This window comes from Erithacus rubecula, assembly GCF_903797595.1.
Source record: "Erithacus rubecula genome assembly, chromosome: 3".
NCBI classification, from domain to species: domain Eukaryota; kingdom Metazoa; phylum Chordata; class Aves; order Passeriformes; family Muscicapidae; genus Erithacus; species Erithacus rubecula.
This window is the reverse complement of record NC_136689.1, coordinates 103,763,213-103,787,436: the sequence shown is the minus strand read 5'-3', so window position 1 is coordinate 103,787,436 and position 24,224 is coordinate 103,763,213. Positions and strand designations below refer to the sequence as shown.

Below are 24,224 nucleotides of genomic sequence, written 5' to 3'. Positions count from 1 at the left end.
GAACATTGACATGATTCCTGTGCTATTGTCATGGTAGACCAGTTGCATGAGTGCACATCTCAGCCCTGCAGCTGCTGTGCATTTTTACAACCCAGGTGTAAAGGCTTATTCTTTAACAATGCTTTTGAGTGGAGCTGGGGAGAAGATGGTGTAGAAGAAAAGGCAGGGAGAAGAGAAGGGATTTGTGAGCTCCTCTCCATGATCCTTGGCCCCCTTTGGTAGGAAGACTTCTAAATTATATGTATTTTTGTAAATCCTAGGCAGAGTAGTTAAGGCAAGGCTGCTTTTGCTTTTATTGAGCCTACAGGAGGGCTTGCCTAGAGCAGAAAATGTGAAGCAGGTTCAGATATACTCTAAAGACCTGTGCCTATGAGCTGTTTCTTGTGGAAAGACTCCTTCAAATATCAGTAAGGAAGTGGAGGAGCCCCAAACTGCTCTAAGAGCAGTGCTTTTGTGTGCTGAACCAAAACTGAATAGGTTTAGACAACCTGGATGCCTTTAGCCTGCCTAGCACACAGATTTTGGAACTTTTGATTACACAGTTTCAATCATACATTCATTCTGAGTGAAAGTGGGAACTTTTATTTGGTGGGGGGGGGAGAGAATCATCTGGATATTAATAATGATAAATGCTTTACAGGGTATTTGAAGTATTTTCTGTTCTTACTTAATTTTTTGTAGGATAAATAATAAAATATTTGAGAAGGAAAGCTATGAAGGGTCAGGAGGGTCACTGCCCATCCAGCCAGTGCAGGCGGTGCCACGCTTTGTGCCCCACTCGTGAACAAAGCTGATGCAGTTCCCAAGGCAGGCAACAACCTCTGTCATCTCCTGTGTGGGAACAACCAGGCTGAGCTCTGAACCCATTCCTGGGTTCATGTCTCACCTACCTGACACCAAGAAAGGCTTCTGAAGAGCTTTTAGATTCTTTTTGTTGTCAGCCATTCCAGATAGCTTGCTGGAGTCTGTTTAGTTTCTCTGACTTCCTTCCCTCCACCTGTAATTTTTGCTAAGGAATTGTATTTGTAATCACATTAGGTGGTAGAAGTTTGGCTTACTAGCAGTGCCTTGTTTGACTACTTTTTACCAAAGCTTGATCTCTTCCATGTCTGCAATAATCCAACACAAACCATGTATTTCTTCAGATACTGTTTGCTCTGTGTCATCCTTTCCATAGCTGAACAATACAGTGATTTAACAAATGCAATTATATAACTGATCTGTTAAATGCTATAGCTATTGGATGGTGTTCTTCTGTGCTCTGACAGTGCTATTGAGTTGTGCCACATTTTTAAAAATTGGATTTTTTTAAAGTACCTGCTTCTCTGAATCCCATTGCTGCTTTAGTTTCTCTGGGACAACTGCAGTAGAAATACAATTACCTAATTTCAAAGTGTCTCCAAAATGTTACCAAACTGTTTTTATCAGGGACATATGCTTTGTGGGCTAGGACTGGAGCAAGGTTAGCAATGTTGTGCTTAATATCAGCCATTGAGAAGAAGGACTTTGTTTCATGAGACACAATAAACACAGGTAACTGGAAGAGGAAATGTTGAAAAGGAGAAGGGTGAAATAAAAGAGCAAAATGTTTTACTGTAAAGCATTTTTATTTCTTGTGAGTTTTAGCTGGCAAACTGTGTAAATGGCAGCTTGGATATGACTTGAGTTTGGAAACTGGTTCCCTTTTGTTTTGTGAGTTCTTTTGCCTTTTAAAACGCCCACGGTCCTCCAAACTATCTCCCATCCTGGCAGTGATGTTTTCACTACACATTCTTCTACTGTGTTGTGCAGCCAGTGCTATCACAGCTACACTGAATGAGGTTCCAGCCTAACTACAATATTAACCCTGCAAATCTGTTCATTTTCTCTTGAGCAGCCCCAGGCAGGGTATACAGGAGAAGGTGTCCAATTGAAAAACTATGACAGACTAGGTGGTGCTGCACTGTGCTAAATTGCAAGAGGGCAATATTTTCTTGCCAGAGAGGATCCTGTGAAGGGACATGCTGGTGTCTGTCTCATACAAGTTACAGAATTTGTTTTTCTTTTAAATTTCAGCTTTCATTGATAATTTGTCTTTATTTCTGCCAAACTGTCTGCTTTTAAGCACTGAAATGGGTTTCTCAGACCTGCTGCTTTCCTCTTGCTAATCGTCCAGCACATCTCCCCCCACCCCCAGTTTGTATCAGTCCTCGACTTCTTACTTTCACCTTTGTAGCTGTTGTTTTTAATTTTTTCTTCATTATTTTACTAAATCCCGCTCTGCAGATCAGTAGCATCTTGGGTGGTGGTTGTACCACATAGCATTTGTAGCAGACATTAGTTTTGCATAGCGTGTGTACCTTATTTTGTCTGGACTTGTCTTCTTTGCACTGCAGGCACCTCCTCCAGCAATTGTAGTGATTAAGCCTGGTATTTCTGCAGATTTATATTAACTTCTGCTTGTAAAGAAAGAGAAGAAACCCAACCCTTCCTCCCCCAAGATCTAAACTAGATGTTTTTCTTCATTCCCTTAGTTTTTATCAGTATTAGACCTAAGCTCGCTTTTGTGTATGAAAGAAAATTAGTTAAGCACCTTGTGGTTTATAGATGCCTTTTGTTACATATTACTCGGATTTATTGTGCAACGTTGGCCTGTAAATCATTTCAGCCAGACGATTACCTGGCTCACGTTGCCTTTATGGTTTGAGTCTTTTAGGAGCCATGAAAAACGGAGCAATGCTGGTTTTGGTGCCCGTAACTCTCTCACGACCGCGCTCCGCTTTGCTGAGGTTTCGCTGCCCGGCTCCGAGGAGATGTTTACAAGGAACCCATTACTTTGTGCAGCCGAAAGACAGTGTTGAAAGAACAAAGGGAGTTTTGTGATGAAGTGTATCTGACTTCTCGCTGCTTTGCTTACCTTTTAAATGTAAAACTCAGTCATTTGCAAGGGCTTTTAGTTCTCAGGGCATCCCTATAAGATTCCGCCCCGTGTGGAGCTGTCCTCCAGTCGAAAGCGGGGCTGTCTCCAAACCGCTCTCGGATGCATTTCTATTTTAATCCGCAGCTTTGCCTGCCGCCTGCCTTGCTGGCTCCAGCTCAGCGCCCTGCCCTGCCCTGCCCCACCCGCAGCGCGCAGGGCTGCTCGCTCCGTGCGGGCGCGGCGCTCCCTCCGCCACCGAAATTTGGCTTGGCCAGCAGAGCACGGGCTCCCGCTGGAAGTTGGCTTGGCCAGCAGAGCACGGGCTCCACCGAAATTTGGCTTGGCCGGCCGAGCCCCGGCTCCCGCTCCGCGCCCGCACTCGCCGGCCCCGGGCAGCCTCGCAGCACCTGAGCGCCACACGCGGGGGCAGCTGTCGCCATACGCACAACTTTTAAATGGAAAATGTCTTTCTCAAAGGCTGCCGATGTCCAGTGGTCTGCAGTCCATGAGCAGTTGACTAGTCCAGGTGTTTCTGCTTCTGTTCCTGTGCTATGTGAATTGGGAGTTCCAGAGAAGAGTGTGCAGGATGGAGGAGTTGAGGGTTTGTATTTCTGTTCTGGTGGTACGGCACTGACGGAGGGATTGGGAAGGAGCAGAAAGTCTACCTGGGGTCGTCTTAATTAAGAAAGATATTGTTCTCAGTCTTTTTGTCTGTATCTCTTTCTGTCAGTGCTTTCATCAACTCTTAAAAACGAGAATGACCCTTTTTGCTGGTATGGATTGGCTGTTGCAAGTAGTGTTCAGGAAAAACTTGTTTTATTGAGTGTGGTTTCTTCTTTGTGGATTTTATCAGTGCGTTTTGCCCCTCTTATTTAAAATGTAGCCGTTTCAAACTCTCGGAGCCGGATTAATTTCAAAAACTGCCGAATATTTGTCTGTGCTTTACTAAGATAAAAGTCATAATCTGAGGCTATGAGACAGTCCTATTGACTCAAGACTGGGGGCTTTGGTAAGGTTTTTCAGGAGATCATTAACCCAGGTCTATCTTTTCACAGGACAGTCGGCCCAATATGTCAAGACCTCTGATCACTAGATCCCCTGCATCTCCATTGAACAATCAAGGCATCCCCACTCCAGCACAGCTCACAAAATCCAACGCACCAGTTCACATTGATGTGGGTGGGCACATGTACACCAGCAGCTTGGCCACGCTTACAAAATACCCCGATTCCAGGTAACTTTAAAAAGCTTCTTCTGCATGTCTTTGGCAAACTCCTTTTCTTCCTTTTCGCACTTGGACGTCCTGGGGCTGTCTCAGAATGATGAATTTAGCTCCTTTTGTTTCAAAATTAAATTAGGTTTCTTTGTTAGTAGGCAGTTAGAGATTTACTTTTCTTTCCCTGCTCCACTGTGTTTCTGACAAATGGCACTTCTGCAAATCCTGATGTGTGTGTACTGAAACAAAGCTGATAGAAAAGAGCACTTACTTTCTACTACCTAGGATCCTGGGTTTATGCCAGGGCACCCATGCTGTGGTTTGTTACATTCAAAAACTGTAGTGATACTGCATTTAAGCCCAAAGGTGGGGGTGTTGGGGTATTTGTTTTGTTTCTTTTGGAACAGTAACCACTCTGCTGTACTGTCAACACACCATCTCGGATGTGTCACTTGTGGCAAAGGCAAGGTTGAATGAAGCAAACTGTAGGACAGTATTAACTGAATACTTTTTATAGAATCTTAGGACTTTTCAATTAATTGGGCTCTTAACTCGCACATACCATTTGTACAAAGTATTTGTGACTCTCGTAGCACACTGGTGTCAAGCAGACAGCAAACTGCTGTGTGTGTGAGCAAAAGGTGCCTGTAGAGTAGGTAAAACAAAAGTGCATCTCTAAGAAATCAAGAGTGCATTTAACTGTGTGTGTGGGCATTAACTGGTGGTGCTGGCAGACAAGCAGTGTATTGGTACTGTAACTCTAAGGGTTGGTTAAGAGACAGCAGGAATTCATTGTGTGCACTGTATAAATCTATACCTTGCCCTTCGCTGCCCAATGCTCTGGAGGGAAGGCAGTGTTCCCATTGTGTTCTCTCCAGTCTGAGGGGGGAAAATTTCAGTTTCTTGATCCCACAGCTCTGGCTTGCCTTTTCAAAGGGCACAAAGCACTCTTCATGGGATGTGACTTCCCTGAAAGCCTGGGTGTCCCTCGATCCTGCACTCTGTGCATCATCAGCTCACAGTGTTGGGTGACTGAAGCAGTGCTGCTGGCAGGGCTGGAGGAAGAGAGCTGTGCATGCAGCAAGGCACATGGCCTTCCTTATGACAGCCTCCTCCAGGAAGGCCCAGCAGAGGGGAGCAAAAGAAGCCATGCCAAAGCCTGATCTGCCAGGAGAGATTGAAGTAATGTCTGGGAAAACTTGAACTGTTCTTTGAAAACCAAATCTGTTCTTTTGGGGTTTTTTTTTTTTAGAAGTTGCTTGTGTTCAGCTCCTGGTAGTTGTGATTACTTAGTGGGTTTTTTTGGTTGTTGAAGCAGTGATGGTGTCTGACACTTGTGTGTGCAGAATGAGAGGCTGCTGAGTCTGTTTGCATGTCAAATTCACAGAGAAAGTATATTGCTTCAAATGAAGAAATGAAAATGTTGTTCAAAAATGTGTATGGTGGTAGTAGAATTTAAGCTTAATGTATTCTATGCTCAATTGAGCCATTGTAGCACTTGAAAGTGAAAGCTATGCCTGTAGTATCAAAGCCAGTTTAATAAATTAAACATTTTAAAAGCTCTTCAAACATAATTTAAAGAAAACCCAAACTCTGGGTTATAGTAATTCTGTTTCAAGTCGTTCTGACATGTGTTTGTGTTTCAGTTCTGACAGTGTCTTTTGAACCTCTTGATGAGTGAATATTTCCAGCATAGGTGTTAGAACCTGGAATTCCCAGCCACTTCCAGAACTTGAGAGGTTTTTTTAACATTAGCAGCTTCAAAAGAGCAATTATTAAACTCGTTTGAATGTCAAGACAATGGCATGAAGCAGTATGCCAGTAATCATGATATAGTTGTTTGGGTTTTGTCTGAGATTTTGCCATCAGGCTTTTTTCCAGTGGAGGGTTGGGATGTATATATATGTGTATATATATCTATACATATTTATATAGAATGAGTGCTAGGTAAAAATTATCCAGTAACATTTGGACATTAATACAAATTGCTTCTTGGAACCTGACCTGGTCAGTTTATATCTAGCTAAACTCTAACTTTGTTACTCAACTTTAGCACAAGGTTTTTGTCAGCATTACTTTTATGTTTTTTTCTGCCAATATCACATGTGTGAATGATATCAAAACTAGGAAGGTCTCATAGATATTTTTGGGCCAGTTGAAACCTCCTCCAACTTACTGTTGTATGAAGCATTGTCTATGAAAAATAAGGTCTTGATTATCTTGCCTGAAAGAGCAGTGCTCCAGGGATGAGTCAAGGCATCAGTTGCAGGCTCCAGCATGTAACAGGTTGAGACACGAAAGTCATTAGGTTTCTGACTCATATTACATGTAGTCTAAGGGCCAGAAGCCTAAAATGAACCTTTCATCTGTGGGCCAGGTACCAGAGTCATCTTTCTTTGTGAGATTGAAAGGGTGATATTCAAACCAGCAGCTTTGGAGTCAATCTGACTTGCTGGTGTGAAGGAGACCTATTCTGATAGAGCAGTCTCTGCTCTGGAGCAAGTGTGCTCTTCCTTCTCCTTTTGGGATCAAGACCATCTCATCTTGTGCCTCGCTGTTTTCTTCTTCCTGGACAGTAGAGTATGAATTGGAAAGAGCACTTTAAAAAAGAGTTCCCTAAATTATATCAGGTAAAGATTTGTAGCTTGAAGGGATCATTTTCCATAATACTTCTGTTAGGTTCCCCAATCTGGTTGTGTGCCTTGACATGTAAAATGCCTACTGACAGATATCTATTCATTCCTCCAAAGAAACGCTGGGGTGACTGTAAAAGTGTCTTGCTACTGTTGCTGGATCCCTGTCCTTTGCTTTGGAAAAACTATTGTGGATTTTTCTCAAATGCTCTTGTGCTTGAAAAAGCCAAAGAATCAGAACTGATCTGTGTTTTGGGCAAAAGCTGACTCAGTGAAGCAATTCGACAGACAAGCAGCTTATCTAATAGATGGTTTGAATTGAGTAATCCTAGAATTATAAATTCTGAAGCTAAAATAATGCTTTAAAAAAGCCCCCAAAATTAACTTTAAAGTCTAGTCTCATATAATTTCAAAGAGCCCATTTATAATCCAGATTAGGGAGAACATATTGTTTCCACAAGGAAAATCCTCTATAATACTTTAGTTCATCAACAGGCTTCAGGTTCTTCCAAGAAAACAGTGAGACCATGCCTCAAATATGGTCTCATGAAGCTCAATAACAAATTTGCCAGACTTAAGCTTCAGGAGGAGGCAGTTTGAATCAGCCTGTCTACCAAGAAGACCTAATGTGAGGCCTCTCTGCTGAAATAAATAGCAAATTTTTTTTTAAATCTGAGGAGGGAGCAGGTGTCCTTCTATGTACCTCTCTCCACCAAGACTGTGGATCTTGATACAGTCACTCCTGCATAGATTGAACAATCTTTGGTTTACTTGAAGTTACCAGATCTTCTGGTTGGTATCTGGCAACAGAGAGCTATCTGTTAAAGACTTGGGTGTAAACATTTTTTTAATTGCTTGGTTTTTGCAAATGAAGATTTTTTTTTTTAAGTGCTTTATTTCCATTGCCTGGGGAAAAAATAATATTGCAGGAAAGGTGGATCCAAGATGAGGGTCTGCTAAAGGAACCTTTCTCCCCAAGAGCTCAGGCACATGCATGCAGTGCCATTGTTCCCTGTGGTCACCAGAAAGCCTGAGGAGAATGGGTTGAGGTGCTAGGATTTATGATTGTGAGGAGAGGAAGCACTGGCTGGTTAACTCTGATACTTTAACCCAAGCAGCCTACTCTCCTTCCAGTGCCTTATCATCTTGCAGTGGGATTGAACCCTTTGCTTGCAGTCAGCATTCCTGCACCTCTCAGCCTTAATGCTGTCTGCATGGCATCTACCAAAAGTTATTGTCTACCAGGCTAAGGCAACCTCAACTGAGTATTGGAGCTAAATGGGAGGATGCTTAACTTTGATCATACAAGCATCAACTGTCTGATATCTCTGATATCAGCAATATCAGCAGTGTTGTCTATCTGGTATGTTCAAAGCATCTGAACTTCTAATTACTTCTGTCCAAGTTATCTGGTTCAAATATTTGCATAACATCATGGCATTGGATTGCCACATGCTATATTCCCACTACAGAATGGGAAAAATTCACTTTAAACCTTGTATATAACTTTGTATAACATTTTGAGTATCTATTTGTGTTGCTACATCTCCCATCTTGAGTTACTCCCTGCATATGAAGATGGATTCTTCTTATACAGTATTTCACAATCCTTCCAAATTTCTGCCCAGGGCTATTTCAGGTTTTCATATGAACCAATCCATTCGTGTCCCAGTTTTCTTACCCAATCTTCACTCTCAGCCCTCAGGGAAATTAAATTTCACACACTTGGATCCAGTTAGGACACTGGCATTTTTTATTTTTTTTTATCAATAAGGGTTTCTTTTGCATCAAGAGCACAGAATTACTTAAGAGAATGCCCAGACTGTCCTTGGCCTTTTTTGACAGTTTGTAAGAAAGACTTATCTTTCACAAGTTGTGTAGGTAGAGTTCCAAGGACATGCTGTGAATCAGGCAGCACTGCTTGCCTGTTTCAGAGCTCTGGCAGTTTCTGTTGCCAGTCCCCAGGTCCAGAACAAACTGTCATGATCTTTGGTTCAAACTCCTGCAAATTGCAGCACCATGCTGGAGACTTCTGTCTTGGTGGGAGACCTGCTGAAGTGAGGGTGGTCTGCACTTGGCTCAGACCTTCCTCTGTAGCACCTCCATGAGAGCAGCCCTGTCACTTTGGAAAGCGAGTAGGAAATTCTCAAACTGCTCTAAGCATAACTTGAAAAATACAAAACTTTCTAACTAATGAGCATTTGGTGATTTGGGTTTTTAAGGAAATATTGAGAGAGCGGGCGTTACTGCATCTTTATTTCCACTCTCCTTGTTTGGTTTTATCTTCCTGAGAGGTACATCTCTATCTGTGTCTTTCTAGAATAGCAACATCAAGAGCAAGCTTCTGTGAAAATTTTCAGTATTGCTATAATCATCTTTGTCTGCTGTGTTAGCATGAATGGTCCAGATCACAGATTTTAATGTTTTGTAACATTCCTAGTAGGAGGGAAATAGGCAGAAGAAGTTGGCAGAGGGTCAGTTCAGTCTTTGTTATCTATCCTGTCTTACTTATCTCGTTATTAATCTTTTATATTTCATCATTTGATTGATGCATGGTCTTGTGGCAAGGAAAAGTGAGGGCTTGGGGTAGGGAAGTGCATTGACTCTCACTGACCTGTTCTGTGACCCAAGATAACTGATTTAACTTTGAGCTTAGCTTGCTTCCTACCAAGACTAACAAAAAAGCAATTTGTAGAGTGCTTTGGGATGATGATTGAAAGTGTAAAAGATTGCTATCTCTAAGCATAAATATTTATAGATCCAGTAACTGAGATAGTGGTTGATGATGTTGTTATCATCAGTAACATGTATTAAAAAAAAATTTAAAATTAACTGTTGATTCATGAGGACCAGACTTAACACAGTCAGGCAATACAGTTGTGTTGGTCAGTGTAACCAAATATACAGACTTGAAAAGAAAATAGAAACAGAACTACAAATGATACTATCCTTTATGCCTATTTAAAGAAATGAAGAGAATCTACACAACTGATATTTTAAAGAGAACTCTCTTGCAACACACATCTGTCAATAAAGAGCTCAGAGGGGTATTTTCTGGTCCTGGCTGAACCAAGATTAATTGTAGCTCTAGGTAAGTATATTGAACTTAGGCTATATATTGACCTCATTTTGCCTCAATTAATGATCACCACAGGTCAGTCATCACTGTTGCCTCTGTAGAAGTAAATATTTTTCAAATTGTAGTCCTGTAATAAATTTAATTTGCAAGGTCAGCAAGTTGCTGCTGTTGCTTGTGGCTGGTGACAGGTGAAAGAAATAGCACCATCAGATTAGCAGGTTCTCACATTATGTGGTCAGTAACTGATGGTGAGTCATCACTGAAAGGGGCCACAAAATTGATGCCTTTCTCCTGTTCTAAATAACAGTAAAAGTGGGGTTATATGTATTTACTTGGAGGGTAAAAAGCAGGTTCCTGTACTTGTTCAATGCTTTTGCACTCAAATGTTTAAAATGACAGTAAAATCAAGATAGTGGGTTGTTGGAGAGCTCTTTGCACATATGCAAAGCCAGAAAAAGTAGATTTGCAGACGTGATGCTACAGGGGCTCATGCCATGCTTGTCTCTGGCTGCCTGGTTATAAAAGTGTATAAAGAAATATGTTCAGAGGAATAAGTGTCTCTGGGAGTGTTAGAAAGCTAAAGCCTTCAGCTCCTTATTTCTGAGACTACTAATCCTCAGAAGTAACAATCATTTTCCTTGAGGTGAAAGAAGAAAATCCATAACCATATCATCAGTGTAGAGATTCCTTTGCCAATTGGCTTGTGTGGGTTTGTAGGGGTTGGATCAACCTGTAAGTCCAGCAGAGGCTGTCAATAACAAGGTTAAGGGTCTGTGCTTTGAGAAATCATTTGACTACAAAGGCTGCTTGGATTCCTCGATAGATGGAAATTTGTGGATGGGAAACTTAAAATTTTTGTATGTTTCAGTCCAATAGCATGGTTTCATAAGCTAGGGTGAAGGCACCCAAGCATTTGTCCCTCTGCCTGATCAATACCTGGGAAGATGAAACAATATTCTGAGACTCTTGGTCTCACTGACTTAATAAGAAAAATCCCATTAGCAACTGAGATGGCTCTGAATATTCTGCTTATTGGTCACTTCTGATAGAGCCCAGGTTTGAGCCATAATTTTGAGGTTCAGTGGTTTGTTTTGCCTTTTGCTCTACTTACAGAGGTTCCTGATGGCAAGGAGTATGTTAGCACAAGGTTCTCATTCTGCTCCCACATAAACTGTTTGTACTTCATTGGTCTTTCATAAATTGCAATGTAGTTGCTAAGCAAATTGGCATCTAGTGAATACATAATTGCAGAAGCAAACATTTGGCTTCCAGTTTTTTCCGTCAACACCCGGCCACCTCTTGGGTGTGTTTGAAGCTTTAGGATATAGATTCCAACTTCTGGCTTACTTCTTTCTGGTGATGATCAACCTTCTGGCTGGGTTTCATGTATATAAGTATGCTTGCCATTTGGGGATGTGTTTGCAGAGGTTGCATAGGAAATGGTGAAAACTGCTCAGGACTCAATGGTTATCTGCAGTCATTTTAATGCCAATAAGGCACAAATGCTGTGTTGGCCAAGGGAATATCACCAGTTCATTTTATGGGAACTTTTTCTCTAACTTAACTGGTCTGAAGTTTATTCAAATATCATAACCAGAAAAGTGTCATCTGGCAAGATTTATTCTACTTTTGTTTTTTGTCCTTTTGGACATTTTCTGGCTTTGTCTATGCCATGCAAGATGTTGATGTCTCTTTGACTCTTGCCTTTCAGTATCTTTTTGTCTGTCCCTGTTCTACTCTGAGCATTGACCCTGCTTCTGTCAACTAGTCCCTCATTGCTTTGTATTGATTTCTTTTTCATACACACTTTTCTATCTCTGTTGGAAGGAGTCACAGCTTACAGAGGTCACAAGTGATTTTTACCTGACCAGATCAAAGCACATCGCTTGCTTGCATGTCCTTTTCCCTCACACATGTATGATTATCTGGCTGTTGTTAATAATGAGCTGTCTTAGAGTGGGTAAGCAGCCAGTGCATTCTATAGATATCTCAGATGATGCTTTTGCTCTTAGTGTCATCAGTTCAGGGATGCTCTGAGACTCATTCACATTGATCTCTTTCACTGAGTCTTTAAATCAGTAATCAAATAAATGTTTCCTAGCCCTGATGTGTTCATTAGCCTGGGACTCTTCCAGCACAGCTGTGTGTGCAGCTCATGTGGGCACTTTTCTAGGCACTTTCAAGGCGCTTTCTGCCTGCTTCAGAGAACCAACGGGCTCCTGTGACTAGTTTGAAAGCATTTAAACTGAGCTTGTAGCTGCTACTTGTGGATTGCTTTGTGGGGACAAGCCTTTAGGAAAGCAGTGGGCTCACAGTCACTTTCCTATCCAGTCCTTCCACTGTGCAGCACGGTGTGTGCAGACACTTGGGTAGCTCAGGTGCTCAAAGCAATACAGTGCGACGCTCTGCCTGGACTCGTTTTTCCTGCTTCCAGCAAACTCAGCTGTGCCACGTCTGGTACCTGAGCTAATTACTGAAGACCTATCTTTCCTATTTCTTTACACTGCTGCATTTTGCAGAACAGGCATTTGGAGAAGGAAAGCAACACTGGCAATTTGGTTTCTGTGAATTAGAAACTTTCTTTTGCAAAGGATTAGAAGAGGTAAAGGGGGAGAGTAATAGAAAGAGGCAAGGGTTTTGTTCAGATGGGATAGTTGGGCAAAGCAGTGTTAAATGCAATGGGGTTTGCTTCAGCAGTTCAGCAACTTATACATTCTAACTTCTAGACTGTGATGGGATTTTCATTATAAAATGTGCAAAGCCTGTCAATCAAATGGAAGACATAATTGTTCTTTAAGTGACCTATTAACATCCCATTCCTTTTAATTAAAAATTATATTTATGTTCTCATTCAGGCTGTATTTGAATGGTAAAAACTTTTTCCATGTGAGGTGTGTTGCAGGTGAAAGGCTGTCACAAGCTGTGTGACACATGTAAAACAGGAGTGATTGAAGTCCCAGCGCAGCAACATGTGGCTTGCCTTTGGCTGCCTGCTGACGCAGAGGGAGATGGAGGGATAAGCTGTATCTCACAGAACCACACCCAAACCCTTTGCATTCCTTGCCTAAGAAATTGCTTGTAGCTGCTTACTGTGGCATAGAAAGTTATAATATACTGCATTTGCCATAAGTGTGTCACTTCAGAGCAAATGATGGATTATGTCCTTCCACACCCCAAAAGTTGTTCTTTGTTCTGTAATTTAAAAATAAATGTTGCAATGTTGAATTGGAAATATTTTGTGCCATACAATGAATTTGTTTTGTTAGGTTGCCTGGATGTAATTGCAACAATGTCACTGCATTAAACCAGTGACATGGGGTAATGGTTTCCTGCTGCTGCAGCAGCGCCAAGCCCTGCTTTGCTTAGCAGCTCTACTGCTGTTTATCTCTGTCAGCCCGTGATTATTTTGCTTCTGCGAAACCTTTTTTCCCATTTTGTTCCATGCATGCTATAAATTATAGTTCTGCTGGAGTGCTAACCACAGAGCCCAGACAGTGGAAGTGCTGCCATGCCAGGGTGGCTGGGCTGGGAGCTGGTTCTAGGTTTGCTGGCGATGCGGGGGAAGAAGGCGCTCCAAACCGTGACGGTCTGCTGGGCCCCTTCCACCCATCTGAAAATTGATCCCTCTTAAACACTTTAGAGGGCCCTCGGGGTCTTGCAGCTTACATAAAAAATGAAAGCCCTTCCTGTCTTAGAGCAGTGCAAGCAGTCAATACAAAAGAGAAAAATGATCTTTTAAGTGTATCCCATTGAATCCATTATCTCGAGGGCCCGCGCTTGATGCTTCATCAAAACATCATCGTCTTGGTGATATATGGGGGAGAGGGTGGGGGGCATTCGGGGGATTTCAGAGAAAATGCTGCAGTACTCTCAGTGCCACAGGACAGGCTAAATATGATACAAGCCAGAAAATGAGAGCTGCAGAAAAACTGATATGTTCCTCCTTATAACATTTTTTGCATGTCTGAAACAAGCAAATCTTTCAGGAAAAGTTTTGAATGTTTCTTTTGTGGTATGAAAGTCCTGTTGGGCAGCTTGTAATTTCTTTGTCATTTCTTTGTTTTCAATGAGAATGTAAATTTGCAGAGTCTATTTTTTTTTTCCCATTACAACGATAAAGAAAATAAAGGAGTAAATAAAAATCAGTGTTTGTACCATCAATACGTTCTACCCTTGTTGTGAGAGGTGGTGATAGGGTTGAACTATCACTAGGGTTGAACTCTATCATTACCTGAATTGGTGTTGAATTTCTGGTTCTTGTGAGCAAGTGTCAGGATTGTTAGTTTTTAAGTGCTGGAGTCTTAAAAATCTTTTGCATGCCTGTAGTAATGATTTGCATGTTTTTCTTAGATGAGTATGAAAGGAAAATCATTAATTTCTGTTGTTCTGGGATTGCAGTATTTACAACAGAACTGTGGAATTTTTTCCCAGATTACAGGGGTAGGAGAGCTTCTCTTTTGCCATCAGTTTCCTTACTGGAAGTAGTAAGAATGTTGCTGTTTTGGTAGTTTATAAACAGTAAAACAGAAGAACTGGAGTTCGTTTTCAATAACCAGTAGCATCAGCAATTCAGAAATCCTGTTGAAAAAAGGTGTATTTTTGGAAGACAGAACGATGAAGAAGCACTATTTCTGAATGTAACTGAGCTGTCAAACACACATCCTTTGGGGTGTCCTCCACTTCCTTTGGTGAAAGCCTAGCTTAAATAAACTGAGCAGTAGGCAGCATGTGTGTGCCTTTGCACAACAACATACACCCAGGTGCTTTGTTGGCCAGGGTAATCCCAAAGGCAGAGTGCTGTCAACATTCCTAATTGGTTATTACCCAATAACACACACCCTCCAGTGTCTTGGGACTACAAAACACTTTTTACCTAGCCTTCCTACATGAATAATGAAGCACTTCAAATATTCATCCAATTATAGTCAGCCTCTCTCTTGGCTAAGGATTGCCAAATACAATTGGACATACTTCTGACATAGAATTTCAGGCTATATCTATGTTGGAAGGGTTTAGTCATAATTCTTGACTTCTGGGGAGAGATTAGATAACACCATGATGGTAATTTCTCCAGCCTCAAAAGCTATTGTTTATCCACTTTTGCTATGAAATTCTAGTTTACTAGCAGTATAATGTGGGAGTTTTAGGAGTATTTTTTTCATTTCATACTTGGAGCTTGTCACATGAAACTGCTCATGTTTGTTTGAAACAATGAGATGTTTTGCTTTTTCTCCAAGTGCTGTGGCTACAGCTGCACAGGACTGAAGTCGCCATAAAGCATGTGAAAAGCTGTTAATGTGTACTTTTCAAACATGTAGGCTATATTTATATTAATCTTATGTTTATTCTGAATATTTTGCTGCCCAGCACGATTGACTCCTGATATGCCAGTGGCTGACTTTTAAATATATTTTTCTCGTGCCTTGCTAACATTTTCCAAAACAATGTCCTTATCCTCTGCAGAATATTAAGATTTAATTTTGCTTTACTAGCTTCTTCTGTGTATAAGCTCCCCTGAGTGATAATCTTCCCCCTGGCCTTTCAAAACCTGATGAGGAGGGTGTTTGATACCCCTGCCCATGGCAGCTTCCAGCTCTGCTGCAGTAATGCCATAGGGAACCACACTGGCTCCATTGTGCTGCCCCAGAGACAAGTCCAGTGTCCATCCTTGTGGTGCAAAGGAGGTGCATGAAGTGGTGGCAAATGTTATGCTAGGGAGAGACAAGCTGGCAAAACAGTGGCAGGTAGGATACCTGCTTATTTCCCCTTTGGAAGACCTTATGGGAAAAGTAAAGGAGAAAAACTGCTGCTTTTCTGTAGCTAAAGCGCATTTGGAGGCTCCACTTTTCATCAGGCATTCTCATTTTCCCAGTTTCTAATATTGCTGTCTCATAAAGCTGGGCCTTGGGCCATGCCTCTCACACTGGCCTTCCCTTGCTTAGTAGCTAACCTCGATAAACTCATCAGCAGAGCTACAATTTCACTTTCCCACTTCCACTTTGGATTAATGGTGTAGCTCTCCAAAACTGAATGGATGCTGCTCTCCAGACCACAGAGGTCTGATTCTAGGTGAGCATTTAATTCCCCTCTTGGGAAGTAGAAATAAAAGCCCTAATCAGGTATGTTTCATGCTTCTCTCTTGGGTAGATTCAACAAAATGAAGGATGAAAAAGATGCTATTGGAAGTCGCTGCTGTCTGCTATCATCACAAGGCATAAAGCAGTGGTTTGAAAATAGAAATAGCTGGTATGGCTGCAACTTTCAATTGTGATTAGCTTCCACATGGGTCAATTTATTATTTCCTATTAAAATGCAAAGTGGTTCAATCCGAGGTATAAAACCTTCTTCCTTTTGTTTATTAATGAAATCTTGGAAACATGATAAACATGAATGGCCCTGGAAGTGATGAAGAACATATGACAGGTTTGGTACTGTGAAAAAAACATAAAGCTGGCAGTGCAGTTCTTATTCAGAGAAGAAAAATGAGTCATGTTGTTCTGCAAACCTGAACCTGAGCCTGCAGAAACTCTGTGGGGCTGTGCCAGGCTGTTTCACATTGGGACAGCTCATCTGCAGCTCTTCTGGGAGTATTTCTAACAAGAGCCCTTTCTGGTGCTATGAAGGACCACAGAAAGGGTTCTGTCCCTTGACCTTGCATGCCAGAATATGTTTCTTTACAGTGTGCTTCCACTGGGAAAGGTGATAGCTTTATCAGCTTTAAAAGCTTTATGAGCTGGAAATTGCTGTAGACAGAATAAAATAAATGGGGTGAGGTCCCTCAAAAAGTAGTCAGTGAAATCTAGTCCTGATAAAGGTCAAGCTTGTTGTAGCACATTGCTGACTAAGTGCACATCCATCATAACAGAGTGTATTTCCCTCACTGCTGTCCTAATATTATTCTGATGTAGTAACAAAATACTGGCAGTGGTAGGGCAGGTAGTGTGGAGGGAGCTGATGCCCCTGCTCAGAAGTGACTCCACATGCTTCAGCCAGCAAGAATGTGTTCCTGTCAGCTTTCCCTGCTTCAGAGCTGAGGTGAAGCTCCTTCTTTTTCTCATTTGAATGTCTATTTATAATAAATAAGCCAGCGATGTGCTCCCAGAATTAGATGTGCAATTTAATTTTGCCTGCATTCACAGACTCTGAGGAGCAATCATGCTTTGTCTGACTTTGATCCTGCTGAGTAGCCTGAGCTGCTGTCCACAGTCATAGGCAGGCTGTTTCTGTGTCACTTAGAATTTGTTCAGCAGAGGATTTTCCTCGAAGATCAACCCACCCTTGAAGCACAGTGGAGAAATATCCCTTCCATTTGTCATGTGTTGCAAGGCTCAGTTCTTAGTAAACACTTCTCAGGGACCCCTGCAAAGCTGTTGCTGCCTTTGTGTTTCCAGCGTGAATAGGGCAGGTTCTTTACTGCAGTGTTCTTTACTGCAGTGTCAATCCCTGGGGCAGATCCCTGCCAGAGGTCTGCTGACATCAAAGCACATAGATAGTGTTGGTGGCAATTAGAGGCAGCAAAGATGGATTATGTGCCTGTACCACTGTGCCTGGAGCTCTGGGTGGGCTGCAGCATTCAGGGATGGAGTGGGCACAGCTGCTGAGCTGGGTAGGGCTTGGGGAAAGCATCTGGTCTGAGGGGCAGCTGCAAGTGAGACCTGTGGTCTTGCTGCTCTTGGGCTGCACTGCTGCAGTATCAGTGGTGACATTACAGAGCCCAGTCTGACCTCAGAGCCTTCTCCCTCCTGTTCAATCCTATCCTGGTGCCCAGCAGCAGACAGCTGGGCAGCCCAGGTCCATTTCACCTCTAATCTGGTGATCTGACTTCCTAGTCAAAGTTGACCGTTTTAACACATTATCTTTCTTCAGACTTCTTCATGGTGCTAATTGGCTTCTGCCTGCCATGAAAAGAGGAGGTTTTTAGGAAAGTAATGGAAAATAATCAAAATCAAACCATAGCCCCAAACTGTTTATTGCAACACCAGTGGCTTCTGGAGAGATGGGGCTTTGATGAAACAGTGCAGGTCTTGATTACCCTAAACTATTTTCAGTCTTCTGCACCTTTTGATAACGTGGTTCCGTAGATCTCCTGTAAAGATAGCAGAAAACAATTTATATCTATGCCTTGGGGTGATGAAAGAAAGAAAAAAATCAGAAATCTACCAAGACACCTGGATTTCTGCTAAATTAAAATTTTATTACATTCACATATAGAGCAAAAAGCATTGGTATTAACTAAGTACACAAGTGGAGGGAATAATGCAAGGTGGTTGTAATGTGTTTTATTTTCAACATGGAGGAGAACTTTTTGAAATTGTTTTCTGTCCCCAAAAATACCAGACTTGCATTGTTCTAAAAATCTGTAGGTTTGAAATTCAATATTTTTCTTAGTAAATTCTTATTCTTAGCTTTTTTTTTCTTCTTGTTTCAAGGGAATCCTAGTCCTTTGGCATATGTACCTGTGTTGGTTCTTGATCAGATTTTTTTTTTTCAGTTTTAGTGCAAGCTGCAACTTAATTTATTGGTATGAAGGTTTGTGTTTTTACCAGCATCTGAGGAAAAGGGCAGATGCAGTATGGAAAGACCTTTAGGAAATGTTTTTTTTCCCCTTCTATTACCCCAAGTGTAAAAGCTTCCCAGTTAAGTGAAGGATAAAAACCTACAAACTCAAGCAGTAGTCTGCTTCATCAGCAGCATATTTCTGCTAGTTTAAAAGCAGTGCTCAGCTTAATAGTAATCATGTTTATTAGCAGCCTGGAACCACCCCAGGAAGATTTTCACTGTTGGGTTGTGCTGGTTTCCACCAGGAAGATCACAGTGGATGTAAAACACATATCCTCACTGTTGAAAATGCTCCAGACTGGTGGAGTTATGCTTGTTTGAGTGATTCTTGAGAGATCATTTCCCACCTGTCTGCCTGCATTCAGCATTTATTAGCTGCTATGTGACAGAGCTGTTGCAGTCTTTGGGGTGCACAGTCACTGCTGCAGTGATGCACAGTGGTGCACATGCGGGAGTCTGTCTGTCCATGGGCTGTAGCTAGATTCTGGAGTCAGCTCACTTCAACACCCTGATGAAATACTTGAGGCTGACTGCATTTAGGAAGAGGGACTCCTCACACACTTTGCAGTGTAATACAACTTTGGATGTCACTCTTCTGTTTCCTGTAGTGAAGCTGTAGCTCAGGACCAGTCAGCTCCTCTGTGTGAGAGTGACCTGAGCTGCTGGGTAAAAGAGCTCCTAAGTGAAAAATGTTACAAATTCCATACAATTTAGGAGCACCATGAACTTTTGCTCTGAATTTAATATCATACAAATTTGTAATTTTTTATTTAATAGAGCCTGACTTTTTAAAAATTGAAATGAGTGTCTAGGAAGAATGTTAGATTTTGTATAATGTATGAATTTGGTACAGTTAGTTTCTGGTCATTTTTGTGAGTGGGATACACTCACCTTGACATGGGAAATTAATGCCTGTGGACAGTTCCTGCTTGGATTCTGTGGCTGCTCCAGCAGTAGTGTCCCTGTGCCATCACCCAGCATTTTGGGATGCCCTAGAGTACCTCAAGTGGCAATAGGCTGATGAATCACATCCTGAATATTGTTTATTAAAGGAACCATGTTGTAACATTTCCTTTTGTGATGTGGTATTTTTGCAGATTTTGCTTTCTACAGTTATGGTATCTGTTTTCACATCCATGGATTAATTGTTCCTTGCATCACTAGTTTATGAGGCTGTATTGCTTCTGTGCTGTGCCTCAATTCTCTTCCTTCTCTCTCTACCTTCTCCACAGGATTGCATCTGACCTGCTGTTGGGTTTGGTACGGCTGCAGGGATGATTACACCATGGCAGCATCTAATTTAATAAACAATAAAGCCACTGTTTTGTATATGTAAAGTTTGTCAATGGAAATAATGTTATCTGTGTGTTTTTTTATCACCCCACCAGCAGCAAAATGTTCAGGTGTGGCTTTGGCATTTCTAACCTGTGCAATAAGCATTATTTATTGCTCAGAGCCACTGTCTAAGGTGTTTTAGGTGGACTTTCCTGTCCTCTTAACTGATTAGCACACAGGTTTTGTATGAACTGATTTGGTTAATGGTGTGATTTTTCTAGTTACTGAAGTGCATAAATCATTTCAACCTCTAGCATGGAAGCAATTAAACATGTAAATGTATGGGAATGAGTTACACGGGTATAAACACGTTTCTCTGTGCAGACACTTGTGTGTGTCCACACTAGGAATCATGGCAATGTAATTGTACTCTGTGTCAGTTAATCAAAAAAAGAGCAGAGTACAGTCCTGTGTTTCTCATACTAAATTCTGTGATGTGTTGTGTAGGCTTTTATACTATATGGATTGCCCTTCTAGAAGAATTTTTAATCCAGGGTGTTAGTCTGAAACTACTGCTTTCAGTCTAGTAGAGGAATCTCTGAGCAGGTGGGCTAAGAAAGTAAGGGAGAACACTGATATTTGAAGAATAATAAGTGTGCTGTTTGGTAGCTGGCCTTGCAGTTTCTCTCATTGCAATTAAAGTAAGCTTTATAGGAAAATAACATTATTTGGGCAGTCAGGGTGACCTTTGTGGTTTTCACAGTATATGTGTAATAATACTATCTCCAATACATTTTCCTGCCTCAGTGCAGAGAGATGTGTTGCTTACTTACTAGACATGTCATCAGCATCTCCTGCTCCTCCTCAGTTCAGCATGTGTCCCTTGGGCTGTATTTTCTGCATATTATTTGAGTCTTGTTCTGAAGAGTCATTCTTGCATGTTTTCTTTACAATGTTCCTTAGTCTGATGCCTTCTTGCTTCACTCAAAGGAGCTAAAAAAATTAGGGAAGGGTGCTTAGTGGTGGCATCACACAGGAAATCTGGCACACTCTTGGACAGAGTTCATTTTTCATCTACCTCTACCCATTTTCCCTTCCTGCTGTCCCTTCCTCATCTATCAGAGCTCCAGTGGATTGAGCAGGGGTCTGGTGGGCAGCAGCCTGCTCTGCAAGCCTGGCTTATCCCTGGCTTAGGTGCCAAGTTCAGGGTGCTATGAGAAAAGAGTGGATGATTAAACACAGTCTAAAATCTTTCACACAGAGGGAGGTTTGCAAATATCACTTGCAGGAGCATCTCTAATATCTGACATATCTTAACTTGTGAAGCTTGTTTTGACTGCCTTAATAGTGTTCTTTGTATGTGTATTTTTTTCTCCTTTGTCTATTTGTGTAGGGGTTTTAAAAAGCAGACTGAATATCTTTTCCACCTTCCCTGGCAAATTTGTCTTCTGACAGTCCAAGCCCAAGTTCAGCAGCTAGGCTGAGACCTGGTAATGTGTTTTGCAGGCTGCTGCTGCACAAGCTCACAGCAGCAAATTGGTGTCCTCTGTATGTAACTTTCATGAGTATTTATTGAAAGCAGAAGAGTGAGGGTGTTTGGGAATACTTCATTCTGGGCTCTGGAGGATGGTGTTTTTGGGACATGGGCACAGACATAGTTAACATCTAAAAGTTCTAGAAGCCTTTGTTTCTCTGGATTTTATTTATTTTTATTCATTCAATTTTATTTATTAATAGGAAGCTTTTACTTAGGCTTTAATGCAGTAGTGGCCTCTTTCTCTCTCAGGAAGCCATTCCTGTAGAATGCCCCACAGAGCACACAGAGGTTAATTGTGCATTCTCCTGTCTTTATGGGCTGCAACGCAGGAGGAACTTGTGCAACTCTTGCAGAGGGAAAGGCAAGTGTGTTCTTGTCCTGTCTATGGAAACGTGTTGTCCTTTCTCTTAGAGAAGGCAGCAGTTAACAAAACAACATAGATGTGATTTCTGGCTGAGTGGTCAAAATTGTGGAGATCTTGGAAAGGTTAATTCATTATGGTTTCATTGCCATGGTTATTATTTATAGGGAAAGAGGTCTCAGGCATGTGAAGTGGGACGCCAGGTTCTCAAAGCAACATCCTGGAAAGGAGCAGAATTAGCAACACCTTGGAGCTTCTACAAAGCATGCATGTGCTGTAGTGGGATCTATTGGTTTTGGATGTAGAACTTGTTTTGCTGCTGCTTTTCTAAGGCAGAACTTTCATGGAGAATCTCAGATTGTTTCTTGATTTCTGGCGATTCGTATGTGGAATTTCGATGCTGAGTCTTCTCAAGGATATGGAGGAAATACTGAGAGCTAATAGTGGTTTGAATGAAATTCATGAAAGCTGAGGGGCAAGCTTGATGTACAAAGGAATACATCAAAGGATTTCCCCTATTCTGAGAAGGTTTTTTTGTTGGTTGTTTGGTTTTTCTTGAACATCATGAGTTTTGAAAGGGAAATGTCTCTGGTAGTTTTTTCCAAGCTGCTTTAAGTGTGTCCTCTCTTTGTGGAATCCTCATGAACAGGTTTATCAACAAGGATTTGAAGATGGGTATTGTTGACAATCTTTTTATTTAAAAAAAATAAAGTTGACAAGCTCAAAATAGGCTGAGTTGAAACTGATATATTTTTCCTTTTTACTTAAATGTGATCCTAAACACAAGTTCCAGTTTTTTTACATTGCTGCCTGTGAAGGAGTCCAGTGTTCTGAATATATAGATTATATATTCCTTTGGGATGTTGTGCATCCACAGTTTACCTACTTTCTGGCTTTTGGTATTGAGTGATAAACACTCCTGTTCTGCTCCTATCCTCCATTATCTGTACTCACAGCCAACCTGACCATCTTAAACATGATTAAAATATAATTCAAAAGTTATTAGCTAATTATGACGCAAAGTACTTAATTTGCCATTGCACCCTAATAACTTAAAGGTACTCCTGATAGCTCAGTAATAACCATATCACAAGCAAAAGGACACGGTTTCTACTAACTTAATAGGCAGCTTCCCTCAAGATAAAACAAATAACATACCTCAATGAAATCGGATTCAAGCTTAGTAAAATCATCTTGGCAAGCAAAGAGAGTATTTGTTAATTTTTCTGTGAAATGTTATCATTGCCAAGAAAAACTTGGTTACAAAAAACAGAGATGGCAAAAGTATTTGCATGAATAATTGATTTAACATTTCATTGGTTTAGGTGATTTTAGGAAAAGTGGTTTTGATATGCTCTGGAAAACTAGAAAGTTTTTAAGGACTTATTTGCAAGATACTAAACACTGTAGGAGATGTGGGACTTAAAGGCTTGTAGACTGCTCTTCAGTATATCCAGTGCATGCACAACATGAAAACAAAGAGTAGAGATGGCATTTTAATAGACTAAAATCCTGGTGGTCAAGCTGTGGCTATGGACCCGTGGGTGAGCAGGGAAGGCCATGTACCAGTTCCTTCTTGCCTGGTGTCCTCACTAATGCCTGGAGCTAATTGCCCCCTGTGAGGAGAGGGATGAAGGCAGATATCTACAGCCTCCTGCCTGCTCTGAGTCTTCATGATCTGGCAGGTGGGTCACTCAGGGTGCTGGCTGGTCCTAGAGGTGTCTCAAAGTCCCAGAGGAAGAGAGGGGCTGTGGCACAGGTCTGCAGACAGTGGTTTGGCTGAAGAAACACCTATTTGGGCATTGCAAGGCCGAGGTTTTCTGGAGACATATCTGTATGGTAGCAAAAGGGCCTGAAGGTGTGTTGGGTATCTGAAGACAAGCAAAACTGTGAGGATCAGGGATGTATTCAGTCACAGAATATTCTGAGTTGGAAGGGATCTGCAAGGATCATTGAGTCCAGCTTGTAAATGAATGGCTCATACATGTCTTGGGAAGTGCCAGTGACTTCAGTGTCTGTCAGATGGAGGAACCTCACTTTCTGAAAAGTGATGGGATTTGTGGGGTAAAGTTCCTGGTTTGGGGTGGGAGAACAGCTGGTGAGCAGAGGATAGACCCCTCTCAGCCACATCTGAAGCCTGCAATTCAGCCTGAAGATTCAGGAGGTTTGGATGACACAGTATTGAAATTGCTTTTAAAACATTTACCTGCCCAGCCTTGCGTGAAAAAATGCAGATTAAGGTTTCAACCTGTTCCTCTTATCAGTCTGCATCTCCCTGGTACACCAAAGCAGAGAGAGAAGGAATATGGTAAACAGAAACTGCCTGGCCCATCCACGGTGTGGGGTAGTGCTCTGCTGGCCTCACCCTTGTTGCCATCTTGCAGTGTGGGAGATGGTTTCCATCCACCTGCATAAACTGTTCTCTGGTCATGAGTCAACAGATCTCAACATCCCATCCCAACTATTTATTCCTTTCTATTCTAAAATGTCAGCATTTCTACAAGTGCCAGTTGTGTCTGGGTAAATTATGGTCCTGAGTTTGGGAATGAGGGTTTGAAGATCCCAAGAGAAGGCTGTGACAGAGACTACATTTGAACTGGCTTCTGTTGAACATTTGGGCACCCTACACCCACCAGGGTGACTGGCTGTCAACCAGTGTGTTCTG

At 41.7% G+C, this 24,224-nt stretch overlaps 1 protein-coding gene across 5 annotated transcripts in view; it reads left to right on the top strand.

Annotated features, from left to right (window-relative positions):
- KCTD1 (potassium channel tetramerization domain containing 1) overlaps nt 1-24,224 on the top strand; it is a 65,606-nt gene that overhangs the window by 29,667 nt on the left and 11,715 nt on the right. For 4 of the 5 annotated variants that reach the window (XM_079300050.1, XM_079300049.1, XM_079300052.1 and 1 more), the window contains exon 2: nt 3,955-4,133. In XM_079300050.1, coding sequence (XP_079156176.1) covers nt 3,955-4,133 — 179 coding nt within the window. Of the gene's footprint in view, nt 1-3,143; nt 3,501-3,954; nt 4,134-24,224 lie in introns of those variants that run through there. The other variant, XM_079300051.1, reaches the window with a different exon arrangement.